Source organism: Python bivittatus, unplaced genomic scaffold (genome assembly GCF_059951505.1).
Source record: "Python bivittatus isolate LINGU-HERP-01145 unplaced genomic scaffold, Pbiv_v1 ctg000220_np1212, whole genome shotgun sequence".
Taxonomy (NCBI): Eukaryota; Metazoa; Chordata; class Lepidosauria; order Squamata; family Pythonidae; genus Python; species Python bivittatus.
Genome location: NW_028277048.1, coordinates 17982703 through 18000872, shown reverse-complemented (window position 1 = coordinate 18000872; position 18170 = coordinate 17982703). Strand labels below are relative to the sequence as shown.

General features: G+C 40.8%; 1 protein-coding gene across 7 annotated transcripts in view; it reads right to left on the bottom strand.

The window, feature by feature from the left end:
* The window catches only part of SMUG1 (single-strand-selective monofunctional uracil-DNA glycosylase 1), a 189072-nt gene extending 171743 nt beyond the window's left edge, over nucleotides 1–17329 (bottom strand). For 3 of the 7 annotated variants that reach the window (XR_015795677.1, XR_015795678.1, XM_025163846.2), the window contains exons 1-3: nucleotides 17242–17329; nucleotides 10194–10312; nucleotides 9255–9634 (exon numbers count right to left, since the gene is read on the bottom strand). Coding sequence is in view for 5 of the 7 variants with exons in the window: in XM_025163846.2 (XP_025019614.2) it covers nucleotides 9255–9506 (252 nt within the window). In the remaining 2 variants the exon portion in view is untranslated. Of the gene's footprint in view, nucleotides 1–9254; nucleotides 9635–10193; nucleotides 10313–10668; nucleotides 10816–11114; nucleotides 11219–17241 lie in introns of those variants that run through there. The other 4 variants (XM_025163845.2, XM_088138012.1, XM_025163847.2 and 1 more) reach the window with 4 other exon arrangements.
* Nucleotides 17330–18170: the final 841 nt, after the last annotated feature.

Genomic DNA, 18170 nt, shown 5'->3' with positions numbered 1-18170 from the left:
CTTTATCTATCCCAGCTTCAAAAACAGTTGTGAGCTCACTGAATGCAGTTTAGCTTAATAAATATTTCAGCTCAGCTTTAACCAAGCTGGGGCATGCCAAATGGGTTGGACTACCATCTCCCATCAGTTTTCTATTTTTGTTTATTCAAAACTTTTAGATACAGTACTGCTTCCCATTAAAACATCTCAAAGTCATTTGTTTATGCTCCCTGGGTATTTCAAGACTTGCTGTCCTAACACATTTGGAGTTCACCAGCTTGGTAAGGCTACTTTAGTCAGCATCTCCATATCTGTGTCAAAAGTCCTCTACATCCTGTGAACTTTGGCATATTGTACTTGCATTTACATTTCAGTTTGGGTCTATAAGGATGCCTCGGGACAGAATGAAAAGTGAACAATGTCTAGAGGACTCTTCTGTATCACTCTTGAGCAATTTGAAAAACACCATCTATATAGGTTTGTTGGAATTGATGAAATAGCTGAGGTCTGGCAAACAGCTCTGCTTTCGCTGAGCAGCTCAGATTCCACAGAGCTAATTAAGGCTCCAGAGTGGAGCTTGCTAAACCAAACTGAAGCTTTTTTTGGAAACTCTATTCATCCAAGCTTGCAGACGACATGTACTATGTTGCACAGGACTGATATACCTACCTAGGATCTCAGTTCTATAGCAAAGTCTTTCCCTTTGATGCAATAAGCTTTGGACGATATTCATTATTTAAAAAAAAAAAAAGGGTTCAGAAGAGCAGTTATAATAAAAAGACAGGAATCCCAGGCAAAGTTGAGAGACGCCCTTTCCATTCCACTCCAAAGCATTAGCAAATGGTTTCAAATGCACCTCTTTGAACCCCAAACTCAAAGACTTATTATGTCTCAGGAGAAGCTCCCAGGTCTCAATTAGCATGGAGACAATAGGCTTAATGTGTTATTGATGTGGTTGTACATTAATGTTGCTGCTCCCTCCAACTTTGATCCAGGGATAATGGTTTCACTGAAGCTCTTCTCTCAGGGCCCCCATCATCCACAGGGAGGCTGGTGGGGACTGGAATAAGAGCCATTTTTGCCCCACCTTTCAAAGTCCTCTTCCAGGAAGCCCCATTTAATGTCTACCGTTAACCTTTCAGCATTAACCAAAGTTCTCCTAGGCCTTTACAATCTTGTTCCCTTTGGCTTAAATTTCCTGTTATTGTGAGGTTTGACTGACTGTTTTGCAACACTATTTCTGTCCTTATATTTTAGGTTTGCAGACTGCATTGAGAATGTTGTTGAAAGTGGGCTGTATACTTTTCTAAATGATCATTAAAACCAAAATAGGGGCATATGGAGAGGAGACATAGGATGTTTCTATGCCTACAATACACTGAGCCTCCAGAGGTTCCTGTAATACGAGACTCTTCATCTCTGTAACCTTTCCCACATATAATTAAAGATGACATGTACTAGGATGCTAGCCAAGGAATATCTACGCTCCAGCATTTATATTGGATTCATACCAATTTAGCTGTCATGACTTCCCCTAAGCAATGTGGGAATTCTAAGGAAGACCTTAAGGTTTTATCATTGGCAGCTACAAGTAAGGCTGGGAATCTTCCCTGTCTGCACCCCTGGAAGCAGTGGCCAGTCAGCGTGCCGTATTCAACTAGATCAGGGTCCCAACCTTTGGGGGACAGGTGAACTCATTTCATGTTTTAAGACAATCAAAGAAAATGGCTCCCATGAGGACTTCTTCATTCATAAAATGGCTGCTATGGCATCTGATTTGCCCAAAGGCAAATGGGTGGGGTTGCTCACTGCTACTCTCTCTCCAACCTATCTTCTCCCCAGACTTTCTCTCTCAACCCCTAGCTTACCCCTAGTCTTTTTGGGGAGCTTAGGTGATTTGCTTTTAAAACAGCCAGGGCTGAGCTGTAGCCTATGTGAAATCCAAGGCCATTCTTAGAAATAGAAATTGTTCTGGATGCTTACAGCATGCTAGGTTTTTAAATTTTTTTATCTAAAATGAAAGTAGCCTTTGAACTACTTTTGTGCATCCATCCTTGCCCTACTTGACCTCTCAGCGGCTTTTGTTACTATCGACCATGGTATCCTTCTGAATCGGCTCAGAGGATTGGGGGTGGGCGGCACTGTGTTGTGCTAGTTCACCTTCCTCCAGGGAGGATTCCAGTCGGTGGTGGTTGGGGAGGAGAGATCCCGCCCTGGGCCCCTGTTATGTGGGGTGCCACAGGGTTCGGTGCTCTCCCTCCTCCTATTTAACATCTACATGAGGCCGCTGGGTGAGCTCATCCATCGCCATGAGGTGAGGTATCATCAGTATGCCAATTATACATCTCTGCCCCTGGTGAACTAAGCGATGCTGTGAATGTCTTATCCCGGTGCCTGGAGGCTGTGAGGGTCTGGATGGGGAACAACAGGCTTCAACTGAACCCTGGCAAGACTGAGTGGCTGTGGGTTCTGGGGCCTTCTGGTGCTAGAGTTATGCCATCTTTGGTACTGAATGGGGTTGCACTGCCCCAGACAGACACTGTGCGCAATTTGGGGGTCCTCCTGGACTCATGACTCCTGCTTGAAGAGCAGGTGGCAGTCATGACTAGGAGGGCCTTTGCACAGCTTCGTGTTGTGTGCCAGTTGCGCCCATTCCTAGATCAGAGGGACCTAATCACTGTCACTCATGCCCTGGTCACCTCCCATTTGGATTTCTGTAATACACTCTACATAGGGCTGCCCTTGAAGAGTATCCGGAAGCTTCAACTGGTGCAAAATGCAGTGGCGCAGGCTGTTATGTGTGCCCCTAGGGTTGTACACTAGGGTTGCTTCGCGAGCTGCACTAGTTGCCAGTTTGTTTCTGGGTCCAATTCAAGGTGCTGGTTTTGATCCTTAAAGCCCTTCATGGCATGGGGCCGGGTTACCTGAGGCACTGCCTCTCCCCGATTACATCTGCCCATCCCATCAACTCTGGCAGAGAAGGCATGCTGCAGATCCTGTCTGCTAGAGAATTACATTTGGTGGGTGCCAGGAGGCGGGCCTTCTCTGCCATGGCGTCCGCCTTGTGGAATCTTCTCCCAGAAGTGAGATTAGCTCCATCCCTCTTAACATTCCGCAAGTCCCTCAAGACCTGGCTATGTGATCAGGCCTGGGGTTCCCAGGGGACAGGGGAGATTTTACGATGGCTCCCTTATTAATTTTGTCCCCTCCTGTTTTGTGTGTTTTTACTGTTTTTTACATGTAGTTGTTTTTAGGTATTTATTTTTTTAAATTGTTGTACACCGCCCAGAGTCACCTTGTGTGCGATGGGCAGCTATATAAATATGATAAACAAACAAACAGTTGAGGGGCAAGAATTCTGTTGGACACACTGGTGTGAAGGACTGTCAAGTTAGGAATCCCAGAAGTAAATGGATCTAGATATGGGAAACAAATTTGAACTCACCTAACTTAGACTTTCTTAACTAGGCAAACTCTGTGCAGTTATCTAGCAATATCGGCACTTCTCTGAATTGTATTTCCCTATCAATAAAAAAGTAGACACTGTGGAAAGCTTGCACAAAAATGCAGATAATATTGAAAAGGACGGACCAATATTATTCCATGAGGAGAAAACATTGCACAATTCATCTGCAAATAAACGCATCAGTAAATAATCCTAAAACCACGTAAGGAATTTGGAGAGGACTTTTTAAAGACAAGATTACAAACTGATGGAGAATTACAACAAGACAAATGGATGTTTGGAAAATAAATCTGTAGCTGAGAGAAATGTAAATTGATGAATTGGTCAGTCCCTAATGATACAAAATATGCTCATCTACGTGGATGTGTGTGTGTGTGTGTGTGCGCGCGCGCGTGCATGTAAACTGAATGCCAATATGCTGGATCTCGGGGTGTTGAACCATGGGCACTTAAGGAATATACAATAAGCAAAACACTACCATCAAAGTTCTGATAACAGAAGAGCTAACACAAGTTCAAAGCATTTCAGGGGAATTAGAATCACACATTCAAATTCAGATGTTAAATTTCACGTGCAGAAATATTGCAACACAAACCCATATTCTATTATACTGTAATTTCTATCGACATACAGAAAAAGCTCCTAGCACCTCTTCTAATTCCATTTCTGGAACAGACTGAAGAATTTCATACGCAATTCTCACTAGCAGATAAGGACCCCAAGGTAACTCTTGCCATTGCAGAGTTTGTTTTCGCAGCTTGTAAAACATGTATATTGCTGACAGCAAAATAGTGCAAGCATGATTGTAGATCTTTTACCCTGTATACTTTATTTTACTCTGCCTGCTCTACCTTGTAGCTCTAATTTGTAGGTTTTATTTAATAAGTTTTATTTAGTCTGGGTCATTGACCTGTAATAAAGAATTTGAATTGATTTGAAATTCAGATGTTACTTGATCCGGGGAATCTGTATGAGAAAAGGTTTGGCTAGAAAATGATGTCTTTACCATTTCTAGAAAGGGTATGTATCTGATTACTTTTGGAAATGAGGGGGTTATGGAAAAGAAAATAGCAAAGCCAAGGTCTGCCCAGTTTTTACAAAAGATGAAAAAAAGACAACTATTTGGAATCAGGTTATTTAGGAATAACCTAAAAACAGAATTGGAAACAACTCCTACACAACACTGGATGCAAGCTTCATGAATTCTGAAAAGGTGGGTTTGTGATGAAAACAAATAGTATCGAAGAAGAGCTGTTGCTTTATTGCAAGCTTCAACTAAATTCCTGTATTATCATGGTTTAAATAAAATAAAATTCCCACTGTTTTTTAGCTGCATTGTATCTACAGATACACTGTGGGGCTAAGTGCTTCTTTTATATATATTATTAATAATATATATAAAATAATTAATAATATTAATTATTGATATTATATTAATTACTTAATATAAAAATATTTATATTATATATTATTAAAAATTTAAAAGGGAGATAAAAATTAATACAAACTAAGAAAAAGTAAGAAAAAGAAAAGAAAAAGAAATCAAAGAGAAAGCTAAAAGTGAAAGAAAAGAAAAAAGAAAAAGAAAAATAGAAATGAAAGAAAAAAGATACAAAGAAGTTAACAGTAATAGAAATGTTAACAGTAAGACAAATGGAGATAAAATGAACTACATAAAGCAAACAAATATTGAGTTTGCAAACAAACCAGGGAAGTGGTTGGCATATAAATTATGAAAAGGAAAAGAAAATGATATTGAAATTACAAGAGGGAGATACTATATTAATAGCTAACAAGTTATAGAAAAAGCATTTCATCAATATTATTCCAACTTGTATAAAGGAAGTGACATCTCTCTGGAGAAAATCTAAACAAAATTTAGCGAGGATTCCAGAGGAACAGAGCCAGATCATGAATGGACCTATAACAATAAGGGAAGTTTCTGAAGCTATAAAAAAGATTAAACCAGGAACAGTGCCTGGACCAGATCGATTATCAGGTTCTTATTATAAACGTTTTGAGGATGAACTTTTACAACCTTTATAAAACACAATGAACTCTTTCTTACAGGGAGGAAAGATCCCAGAGAGTTGGAAGGAGGCACTAACTAATGTAGCACTAACACCTAAAGAAGGGACAAGATTTGACTTTAACAAGAAACTATAGGCAGGTATCATTTTTGAATAATTACTAAAGTTGTTTACAACAATTCTGGCTGATAAACTGAAAATAATTTTGCAACAATTTATTCATGAGGTTCAATGTGGGTTTTTACCTAAAAGACAGTTAAAGGACAATGTTAGAAATGCGTTGGACATTTTGGAATATTTGGAGCAACATAATGAAAAACAAAGCCGCATTGATAATCTTAGATGCAGAGAAGGCCTTTGACAATCTGAACTGGGCCTTCCTGTTTAAGTTTTGGAAGATATGAACTTTGGAGATAATTTTATAAAATGGGCAAGATCAATTTACACTTCACAGAAAGCACAAATAATTGTTAATGGAGATCTAATAAAGCCTTGTGAGATACAAAAAGGAACAAGACAGGGATGCCTACTGTCTCCTCTCTTGTTTGTTTTGGTTCTTGAAATACCGAACAGAGATATAAGACAAGATGAGAGAATTGTGGGAGTAAAGATTTAAAAAAGAAACATATAAGTTAAGGGCTTTTGCAGATGACTTGGTACTGCTTTTGGAAGATCCTTTAAAGGGAGTTGAAACATTAATGGGAAAATTAAAAGAATGTGGTGCACTACCAGATTTCAAGATTAATAAATAGAAGATGAAGATGTTAACAAAAATATGAAAACAGAAGATCAAACAGAATTGATGAATAAAGTAGGTTTTAAGATTGAGAAGAAAGTAAAATATCTGGCTATCACTATGACAAATATGAACTGTATATTATTTCAAAATAACTATGTTAAGACATGGAATGAAGTTTTAAAAAGACATGTTAAGATGGGAGAAACTACAATTGTCATTGCTGGGGAGAATTTCTGTGGTAAAAATGAATGTCTTGCCTAGAATGATGTTTTTGTTTCAGACAATACAGTACCTGTTTTGACAACTGATGCACCATTTAAACAGTGGCAGAAGGACATATCTAAATTTGTGTGTCAGGGGAAAAAACATGAGTTAAATATAAGGTGTTACAAGATACAAAGGTAAGAGGAGGATTGGGTCTACCTGATTTGAAATTGTATTTTGCAGCTTGCTGTTTGGTTTGGATGAAAGAGTGGGTGCTGCTGAGAAATAGAAGTCTTTTGGAGTTAGAAGGACACGACCTGAGATTTGAGTGGCATGGATATTTGTGGTATGACAAAGTCAAGGTTAATGTGGATTTTAAAAATCATTATGTTAGACATGCCATATTGAGAATATGGAATAGATACAAACCCAGGTTGTACTTGAAAACACTTTTGTGGCTCTCAGCACAAGAAGCATTTTATAGACAAGAAATAATAGGCAAATGCAAATAGCTAACTTATCATGAGATGCTAGAATTCTGTCAAGGGGAATATAAAATAAAATCAAGAGAATAACTGGTGGCAGAGGGATATAGTTGCCAATGGTTTTCTTATTTACAGTTATTAGATTTAAAGTAGCAAAAGAATTTATGGTTTTGAACACTGTAAGACAGAGTTTGAAATAGAATTGTGTACAACTGATGAACATGTAATTGCTAAAATGGATAAACTTTTATTGAAATTTGAAACAGAAGAACAAGTGGAAGAATGTATGATAAAGTGGGCTAAAAGTTTTGGTTGTAATATACAGATGGAACACAATGGGAAAATATGTGGTTGAAAGGATTGAAATGTTATAATCTTAAAGAGAATTTTTATAAAATGAGGTACCATTGGTGTATGTCACCAGAGAAATTGTCTAGAATATATAAAGGTACTTCAATTTTATGTTGGAAATGTGAATAAGAAGGGACATTTTGTTATGTTTGGTGGACACGTAAAAAACCTAGACATTTTGGATTCAAATACACACACTGATTCAGAGGATTTTAAACATTAATATACAATTGACACCAGAGGTTTTTCTTTTGGGATTGAAGGACAAACTGTTAAAAAAAAGCCATAGAATGTTGTTTTTGTACATGATAACTGCAGCGAGATTATTGTATGCACAAAGATGGAAAGATTTGGCATTACGCACAATGGAGGAATGGTTGGTGAAGAAGATGGAACTTGCTAAGATGGCTAAACCAACTCCTTTGATCAAAGAAAAGACAGTATCTACGTTTACTGCTGACTGGAAACCCCTTATGGACTTTTTGTGTAAAACAGAAAAAAGTGAACTTATGATTTATGGTTTTGATGATTAGACAGGATAGATTACAGAAAGAAGAAAGCCATGTTGTAACCATACAGTAAGAGGTAAATTTATAATTGTACTTATAATTGTTGTACGGAAGATTGGAAGCCACTTTTTTGGGCTAAGTGCTTCTGACATTCCGAGAAAAATCAATCAATTTACACATATACACCCACATATGTTTAAATCACAATATCTCAGCAAGCACTCTGCCATGCTATCAATTCCCTACCCATTTCCTTTCCCAGCATAGCATCAAAGCAGAAACTGAATTATCTGTCTGGGTGTTAACTTGGCTACAGCGGGAGGAGACAATGAATACAGATGCCACACACAAGATAAATGCCACATGTAGGAAATTGAGGAGACAAGAAAAACTCACTAACCCAGAAATACAGACAGGTATAGACCTTCTGCAGAAAAAAAAATATAGCAAAAGGTCTTACCTATGAGCTATTTTACTACTATCCCCAATAATCTCACGACAAGAAGATTACTTTTTGAGATTCAGCAATCTGACAGGCACTGGAGGCCACTGGAGAAACAAGTGAGAGAGTGACTATACTTTTTATATATACTTACTATATATACCTACTTGGAGTATTTCCTTTTAGAATGAACAAAGCAGGACTGAGACTACTGTGAGTAGAGAAGAAGTAGAGCCACACTTGACATTCGCACACCTAGTCACATTCATCCACTTGCTCCTGTTAGTACAGCCATGCAAAAAGGACTACAGAAGCTACTAGCCTATTGTACTTCTGTGCTAGACACAGAGGGGGGACACAGTGCTAACTCACACGCATAAAATTCTTTCTCACCTGAGGTTACATGACTAGTTCTCAAACAGAACTGGTAGATCCCAAGTGTTGGACTACAACTAATATCAGTCCCAACTTCTAGGGAGAACGAGATTAAAGGAGGGTCCCACCAGGTTTTTCACCTCTACTTCCTCTTTGTTGGTCCTTCCTTCTGCCCATTCACATGAATTACCTGTACCTTTACATTACACATTGAGAAAACAAAGATGGGTGAAAGATCTTAAGGAAAAGTTGAAAGAGTTGGCTGCCTTTAGTATCTTAGAGAAGGTAACTTAACAGGCTTCCATTGCGATCTTCAGGTATTGAAATTGCTATCCTGTAGACAGTGGAGCAAATTTATTTCCTGTAGCCCCAGAAGGCAAAAGTCAAATCAACTGATTAAAACTGCAAGGGACTAAATATTATCATGCAAGCAATCTGACCATGGAAGAGACTCCTTGGAAGGCAGTGGACATTTCTTCCTAAGGAGGTTTTTAAGGAGAGCCTTGGTGGCTGCGTACTAAGGTAGAACTAGATGAACATGAGCACTGTATGATCTGAAGGCGTATGCCCAGGCATTCGGAATACGTGTACAGTCCTAGCCTGCACTTTGCTGCAGATTCAGTTCTCTTCTCGTGACCCTTACCCTCCGTCCCCAACCTTTATTGTCTGCTTACCCCAGTCTGGGCCATGCCAAAAGGCCCCGGGTTCATCCCAAGAAAGAGCACCTCCTTCCGAGAGCAACAATATTTACGCACATAGTCCTGGTGGAGCTCCCACGCGTAATCCAAAGGATTATAAACATACTGGACAGGCTCAAGGAAGCTGAGTGAATTCAGGCGGACTACCTGCTCTCGCTCAATGTGAAGAAACTGTTCAGCCAGACTACCCTCTTCCAGAAAGTTTATGGGAGCCTCACAGGAGTTCATTGGAGCTGCTCCACCTGGCAGTTGAGAAAAGCAGCATCAGTTCCCAAGATCTACATGCATACGTAAATATCTATCTGCGTATGCATGCATGCAGTTGTAGACAACGAAGGATTCCAGATAACGTAAATCTGATATGAAGAAAGGAAAAAGACCATGAGTAAACCTACTTTCTCACTAAACCTAAGCCACACCTCATTCAAAGTTCTGCTCTTTATTTCTGATGTTCTCCAACATCCATGCCTTCAACATGGGCTATTTCATACATGTCTATTGTCAACACTAGTTGAATCCCAGCTTAATTCATTTTCTGGTTGTGTTCCTTTTTCTCCAAAGTAAACATGTAAACATTCTTTACACTAAAAGAGTGTGGAAAAACCAAGACTGCACACCACCTTCAGAAAACGTCAACTCCTTTTTCTCGGCACAATTTAGATGCAATTATTGCGTTTGGACCCTGAGCCTGATCAAACCTCCTCTGAAGGAGCAGGACCCTAGGGCAGGAAAACCACACAGATTAACCGTGAGGACAATCTGGCTACATGCTTTAGACCCAGTCATAGCTGTTTTGGTGAGTACGGACTGGTACAAACCTTGGCTTGAAAAATATTTGTACGCTCTTATGGAAAATGGAAAAGGCATGACAGGTTTGTGATATAACTTTTATAAGTGAACTTTTTTTTTTCTTACCAGGCTGATTCTCTTGCTGAAACGTCACAGAGCATTTCTAATACCCCATTCTAGCATTGCCTTTCTACGGCCTCTAGTGATAATGCAGCTTTCCTTAGAGCCTTAAGAAGCACGGCTTGCTGAAATGAAAGAAAGAAATACCATAATGTAATTTCTGGAAACTATTCTGGTTCAGGCATTTTACTCTATGATGGAACATTCCAGATTCTCTTTGCCCTAACTGGAAAATCTAAATTCCCCCTTGCTTCACAGAAGCAATGCAGGCTGCTCAGGAATTGGTAAACAACACCTGCACTGATGATTTTGCTGTGATGAAAATGATTTTTTTTTTCCAAGCCAGTCAGGTAACCAGATACAAAACTGAATATTTTTTTCCTGGAAGAATTCCAGAAGTTTAACACCCACATAACATCCGAAAATTCAAGAGGAGGTGGTTCCTTCAAATATTGTCTCCCCATAGCCAGAAAGCCTTCACCTGTTGAATTTCTGTCCGCCATGCAGGCAGCAATTACCCGAGGGAAAAAGGTTGACCATCTTCATTGGGCTAACATCCTCACTAAGACCTCTCAGAGACTGAGCAAGACCTAGGCCACTTGCCAAGCTTTTGAGGGCCTTAGCTGTCCTAAAAATAAAATAAATGGCAATATTTGCAAAGCTGTGTAAGACACAGTGACACTACTTATAAAGTGAAAAATGAAAAAGAAAAATTTAAATTAAAAAAAAAAAGCCAGCGCTTAAATTTGGGTCCTGCTTTGTGCACGAGGACCAGGCCAAACACCCTCCTAATCCTGCCCCTCCCCCCCGGTTTGGCCGTGGTCCTAATCCAATGCCCCTTAAGCACAGCATTTGGGGAGAGGGGCCAAAATCTGCCCCCTTCTCTTCCTTCCAGTCCGTCATAACACCACCTCCCTCACATCGCACCTTGATCCATGGCAGCTCGCTGGTAACCGCCTGATTTCTTCCACCGCTGAGCGGGTGAGCAATTTCTATCACAGCTCTGCTTACAAGTGAACCAGGGAAGGCCTCCAAATATATTCCTCCACCGGGAATGTGCCTTTTATTGCCTTTTTTATTACCATAATTAGTAAAACATTCACTCAAGATACAAAACAGTACTGTAAATAACCTATAAAGGCTTGGTGCTGTGATTAAAGACAAACAGCCACCTCCCAACATGTGCTCCCTTGCTGTCCTGAAAAAAGATAAAATAAAATTCAAGAGCCGCACTTCAGCAGGGAGAATATTTATTCAGCAAGGGTGCATCGGCGGCTGATTACTCAGAGGGTGCTCTAAATGGAGCATGGAGACATCACGCCTCAGTCTTGCCCTCCAAAATAATCCCAAACGTGGATCCAGAAAGATCTCCTTTGGCAGGTTAAAAGTTTGGGACTCGGATCTCGGAAAAGCAACTCAGGAATCCGGGCACTGACGCGAATGTAACTCATCTGATCTAAAATCATATTGAGCCTTAAAGCCATGAATGCCTTTAGCCCCTCTCAGAAGAGACTTCGGCAAAAACCCCTTGGCGCAGCACAATCAGCCTGACAAAGCAAGAATCGAAGCTACTGAGAAAATCTGATTGTGCAAAGTATTTCACAAGGCACAGAAAGGGGTTCACAGCTCACCGAAAGCTAGGCCAAAGGGCCGTCCTTACAGAAGAAGCGCTGTCCTCCTTAAGGAAGAAAACCCAGGCAGGGGCTACCACCAAAAAGATCCTCCCTGCCCAGTCCCTCTTGGTCTTGAGACGCGACAGGATCCAAAAGAAAATTATAAACTACAGAGGCAGTGTAGTGAAGCGGCAGGAAGCACCTTCCCTACATTTGCTCTCACCGCTGTTGGCTCAGGCATTCAAAGACTATATGTTTATTTCCGCTATGCAAGGTTAGTTCTTATATGTTTGATCCAGCACAGCCCCTGGTTTTAAGTGCAGGTCCATCCCGTCCTGTGATCTGCCTGCCTTCTCTTCCGTAGCATTCTATGACAGACTCCTTTTAAGACTGTTTGCAACTTTAGCAGCGCTGTTTTTTTTATTTCGTACGCCAATGTGACTATTTAGATTTTTTTACATTCTTATTCCTCTTAATGTTTGGTTTTAATTCTGTCCTGAGATAATGATCTGATTCTCACAAGAGGTGGGCTGATTACCTCCCTAGTCATGTGCTGCCAAGCTAGAGAATTTATTTTTCATGTTTTTTTTCTATTTGCTAGTAAAGCAGCTAGGCTGTGGGATCCCTACCAAACTGCTCCACCATGGCAGTAAGGTGGGCCAGGGTGTGAACATTCAAAGGGCTTTTGGGAGCAGACATTTGAAACCTCCCAGGCTTGCCGCTATAGGTAGGTACATATCAGAAGAATCAATATTTTGAATATCCTGACTCCACACCATTTTTTATTTTTATGTTACAACCAGCATGCTGAATTGGCCCCAGAAATAAAAGTGCAAATCCACTGTGCCACGGATTGAAACGTTGTGTATGTATTATTCAGAGTTCACAACAATCAAGGGGACAAGATACTTGCAGCTAATTCAGAATGTCCTGCTGCAGTCTATGCATTTCCAGTGTGCACAATCACAAATATTTCTATAATTCAAAGTGGGGAGGGAGAGAGAGCAGCGAGAAGTCAGAATCACTAAATCCACTTTTTCCTGCCAAACAAAAACGGGCCCTCCGTCTCTTGGCCTCTTTCAAACCCTCAGAAGGAACTTCGTCTCATAAAATGCTCTGGCTGCTGGGAGATTTCATTGCCTTGCCAATTGCATAGCGTGTAAATCTACGAAGCTCTGGACATTAACAGCCTGAGAACTCCATGCTCCCAAAGCACAAATTAACAACTTCCCATTTGGCCATCAGTGGCATCCCGGGGTGTATGAGTGCTTAACAAGTGATTTGGGAGAAAGAAGTGAGGGAGCCAAGGGAATCCTACAAAGGGTAATTTACAGAGCTGCAGTTCCTCGGCAGGCGGGCAGAACTGTCCTAGCTGTGAGTTTCTAGGGTACAACTTTATTTGTCCTTCCAAAGAAAAAGTACTCTGAGGAAAACGTACACCCTCCGTCTCTGGAAGGCAGAACTGGGAAGAAAACCTTTGGGCCATTTTGTAACAGAGAACTGAAAACAAATACCCTCCAAACGCTATTAAATATTACAGGAAGGGAACGTAAACCTGACAGAGCATCTTTCTCTTCTTCATACTCACTGGAGAATTAAGTCCCACAAGAGGTGCTCTCTTGAGAGAGCCCAACGTGTCAGAGGTTTGCTATGAGGAGGGCACCCCTAACACAATTAATACAAGGCCCTGATTTGGAATTAACTTCCTGTTCAGTTCTAATTGGTGCTGCTCCACAGAAGCTTTCAGGGACAGTCTGCCCAGCCCTAAATTTGGGCTACCGTGCCATCTATTTGCTATGGATGTTCTTGTTACACAGTTTTGTGCTATGGAGTTTTAGCTGTTTTGTTTTTTAAGATGTGGGAATTGGGGAGGGAATGTATTGCAAGACAGCAATTTTACTGCAAAATTATGTCATTGAAACTTGTTTTAATTCATTGTTTCTCTTGCTTTGGGATTGTTTTTAATAAACGAAAAGCGGTATACATTTTATAAATAAAAAAACTCTCACTGGATGTAACAGCATGCAGGATAAGCATTGTCTGTGAGTTTCTGTCAGTTAACGCAAAGGGTGCCTGCCTGTTGATTTATTGTAGGATAATAAGATTTGCAGCAATCCAAAAAGGATTGCGGACTTGCAGTACTTTAATAATGGCAACAATAAGAAATGGCTTTCTCTCCAAATGAAGCACAGCATGCTAATTAACATGGCAACTTCTTTTCCTATATGAAGATCAGCCCAATACTGTATACTACTTGTGGGAGCTATGAATAGTTGGCTCCATCCCATTTGGTATGTCTCCACACGTGGCTGCAGATTATAGAAGGTGAAGAGTCCACACATCTGGAGAACACCTTATTGGCGAAGGCACTATTTTTTATTTTATTTTATTTTTTTGCATCTGTGTCTTATGGTTGGATTTTGTGGTTCTAGTATTTCAAAACCCCAAATTCCTCCAAATGTGATTTGGGGACATTGGAAACTAAACTAAAAGAATACAAATAATTCCTCTTGAACTTTGCGTTTCTGGCAACACTTCTACTGGGGTCACCCTCAAAGAGAAGCAGCTACATATAGAGACAATCCCAGGAGACAGCCTTTGAAATGGCATGGCTGCACAAGACTTCAGGAGATGCTTCACTCATGCTAACATAGTTTGGGAAGCCAAATACTTTGCCCAGTCCTATTGCGCAGTTAGTTTACAATTCTCATTTGCATGCACATGTACACCGTTTCAACGTATCTGTGCCCTTTCCCACTGTGTGTGCACGTTTGATCGCTTTCTGATATTCCAGGATACTGAGATACCTTCAGAGTGCAAAACAATCTTTAGAGGTGAACAGAATAGGAAAAAGTGTCAGAATTGGAAACCTTCTAGGCCAGTGTTTCTTAAAGTGTGGTCCAAGGACCTCTGGGGGTCCCCCAAGACCCTCTCAGGGGTCTGCAAAATCAGAATTATTTGCCAGATATTGAAGGTATTTGCAAAAATTTAAAACAATGTCACTTTTCTCATTATTTTTGTTTAAAAATATAGGGTTTTTTCATGAAAAATGTTATTGATGTTAATACCTAATGGATTTAATAGTTATTTTTACATGATTCAATAAATATTCTACAAATGCATCAATTTTAATGTTTAATACAGTAAATATCAATAAATATAACCCATATGAACAAAAGCTCTTTTGGGGTCCTCTATAATTTTTAACAGTGGGAAGGGGTCCTAAGAGCAAAAAGAAACAGTACTCTAGACTAACATGCTCAGTCCATCTAACACATTTAATCCTAAACGTGAAGCTATAATGCCATGCCCAAACACAAAACATGGTGGTTTACTGCAACAACCTGGTTCATACAACAGGTGAAGTCAGTGGCTGGATCTCTGCAATGTGCTGAGCCACCCACTATGCAGCTCCTTTCTAGCCGTTGGGCTATCCCAGCCCATGTGGTTCCTGCAGCCCACAAGAACCAACAAAATATTGACAGCACAAAACAGGGCACTTTCTGGCTTAAAATGAGGGTCTAGGTCTTCATTTAACAATGATACAAATGTGCCCAGGCCACATTTTCTTGCTGCATCCTTATGACACCGCCTTTCTCGTCTCCAACCCATAGGTGAGACAGCCTTGTCATCCTACTGCTAAGGACAATTTGACAAACTCAAGGTGTAGGAAGCCATTTGTCAGCTATTATTTTGGAGGGAAATCAGGCAGTGGAAAAGAGATAATTGAAGCAGGCTAGGAATCAGCACTGGGGTGAGCAAATTTCATGCCATTATAGTTCTCTGCTGATTCAAGGATGGGCAGAGAGCATTTTAACCAGAGGCGGGTAAAGGCCCTCTACATGTCCAATTCTGTGGGCTTGAAGTAGTAAAAAAGGATTTGATTTCTTCTACATAGAAAGCAATCTTATGAGGATGGGTTGGGGATTTTAAAAGTTTCAGTGTTTTGATTTTGTTGTTGGGTAGCTTTGAAGAGAATCAAATTTACTGTGTAGGATCTAGGAATAACTTCATAAAGACACCAAGGATTGACTTCTCACATGCAAAACTGAAGAGAAGCGTTCTTTCCTTCTTGGATAGTTATGTTTGACAAATCTTTAAAGAGCTCAGTGAAGTTTCTTTCCATTAAGAACCAAGTAGGCCAGAGTATCTTCCAGCACCCCATCAACCTTAATGACAGCTGTAGGAGAGACAGTAGCTGACAGTTTGGAGGGGGCTTCAGAAAGCTAAGAGCCCATCCTCTAAAACCAACAAGGTCCAGGTGCACAAGCTATTTCAAGGAAGGGTCACGTCACAGGATTATTTTGTAGAGAGTTACCAAGGTCCACAAGCAGCCTGTTCCCATCACAACAGGGCAGTATAAAACTGCACGTTAAAGAACTGGTGCCTGAATTGTCTTTTTTTCATTTCCCCCTCTTTTTCCTTCTGCATCATCTCTCCATAGGTTATACACCTGAGAGCAGTAGTATAAATTACTTAGGATATCCAGGAGTCAAAGAAGATAGGGGACCTTCCTAGATTTTGGTTGAGCTGAACAAGAGGTTTGGCTACTGTGACTTCTCTTTCCTCTGAGTAGCTGCTGTACTCAGTATAGTAAACTCTCTTCCCTATACCATACAGAACAACCCGAAGCATGTTCACCCAGAAGAAAGTCCAGCTAGGTTCAATACAGCATAATTTACTCTATAATGCAGGCACCCTCCATCATCCCCACTTGCGTTGATGCTGGCTATGGATAATGGGAGTTTTATCAGATAACTTTGGTTATATTGCTACTCCAGATCATCTGGCAGCACCTTGCCAAACTGGGATGATCTTTACATTCAATCAACAATTTCCCCATCCTTCTGGTTTCTCGGTACCTTTTCCCACTCAGCCTTGGTGGAAGAGCTTGGGCTAGTGCAAAAATGTGCAACAGTGACACACAATGCGAAAAGTTGATCAAACAGGAGCAGCAACAGTTCAGCAGGTATTTCAGGATGTCTGAAGCATCCATTAATCACATTTAAGGAAGACGGCCAGCCACCAACTAAGCTGCCAACTTGTATCCCGGACAAAGAACTTCCATTTTCAAAGGCCGTTTACTCCAAATTAATAGGTGCGTGAGATAAAGAACAGGAGGCTGCTGTCGCCTTCAGGAATTCTCGGGGGGAGGCAAGAGAGAAAGGCCGCACTCATAACCGTGGGGAGGGGGGATTTGTGCCAAGACACCCCCTCCACAAAGAAAACCACCTTAAGTTCTTCCCGTGCCCAGGTTTTCCAGCCCACCCAACAGGGAAAGAGCTTTGCCAGCCACGAACAAAAGTAAAGCAATCGCTGAGAGAGGGAGAAGCAAAGATCGCCCTCCTGCTCCTCCTCCCCGCCTGCCATCCCTTCTTTCCCAGCGCCGCCCGGCACTCTTTCCCCCACTTTTCCCGGCGCCGACTTCTACGAACACTCACCAGCAATCTCCGCTTCGGACCACGTTCTGCGTATATTTCCTGGGCGGCGGCGGTGGCGGCTGCTGGGAGCTGTAGTTTAAAAGAAAAGAACAATTACGACCAGCGAGGGGCGCTGTTCCTCATTCACACTACAACTCCCGACATGCTCCAGTGGAACAAAAGAAGTGAGCTTCCGACTTTCCTGGAGAACCTCATCTTTGCGGTGAACGAGACCTCGAGGGGCGGGTAGTGTTAGAATGGGTGATCTTTGAATGTGCAAGTGAAGAGCAGGGCTTGAACATGTGCAGAGTTCCATATTCCTTTCATTCCTGTATTATTATTATTTTTTTAAAGTAAGCCTTTTTTCTACCATGATGTCCCCTTTCTTATTTATTCATTCAGTTTGACAAAGAACTCCAATTCTTGGGGTCCTTCAGTATCAGATGATTTTTAAACAGCAGTCTCTGCTACCCATCCCTAACTTTAATGGTCTTCAGTGTGAAACTACAACTTCCATACTGCACAGCATGCAAGCAGAGCCAACTCGAGCACAGCTGGAAGACCACGATGTAGAGAAAGCTGCTAGATTTGCTCATCTGAGAGTAAACTCTACTTAACTAAGTCTATGGGCTTTACTTCTGAGTAGCCCCATACTCGGTTGCCATGTCGGTTGGTCATAAATTCTCATGTGGCTTCCATATACAGATTGCTTTAATTTCCCTTGTCGGCAATGAAAATAACAATAATGTCTTAATGCAGACTTAATCATTCTTAAGGGAGACTTTTGAAATAAGAGGGCTCTAAGTCTTCTGACTATAGACGGTTCTGCTCTTTATCTGGATTGAGCTAGAGGAAATCAAACCAGCTTCTGATCTAATTCACTAATAAGTACAGTACTGGAATGTTTTTGTTTAGACTATAATCAACAATAAATGCGATGAAGTCACATT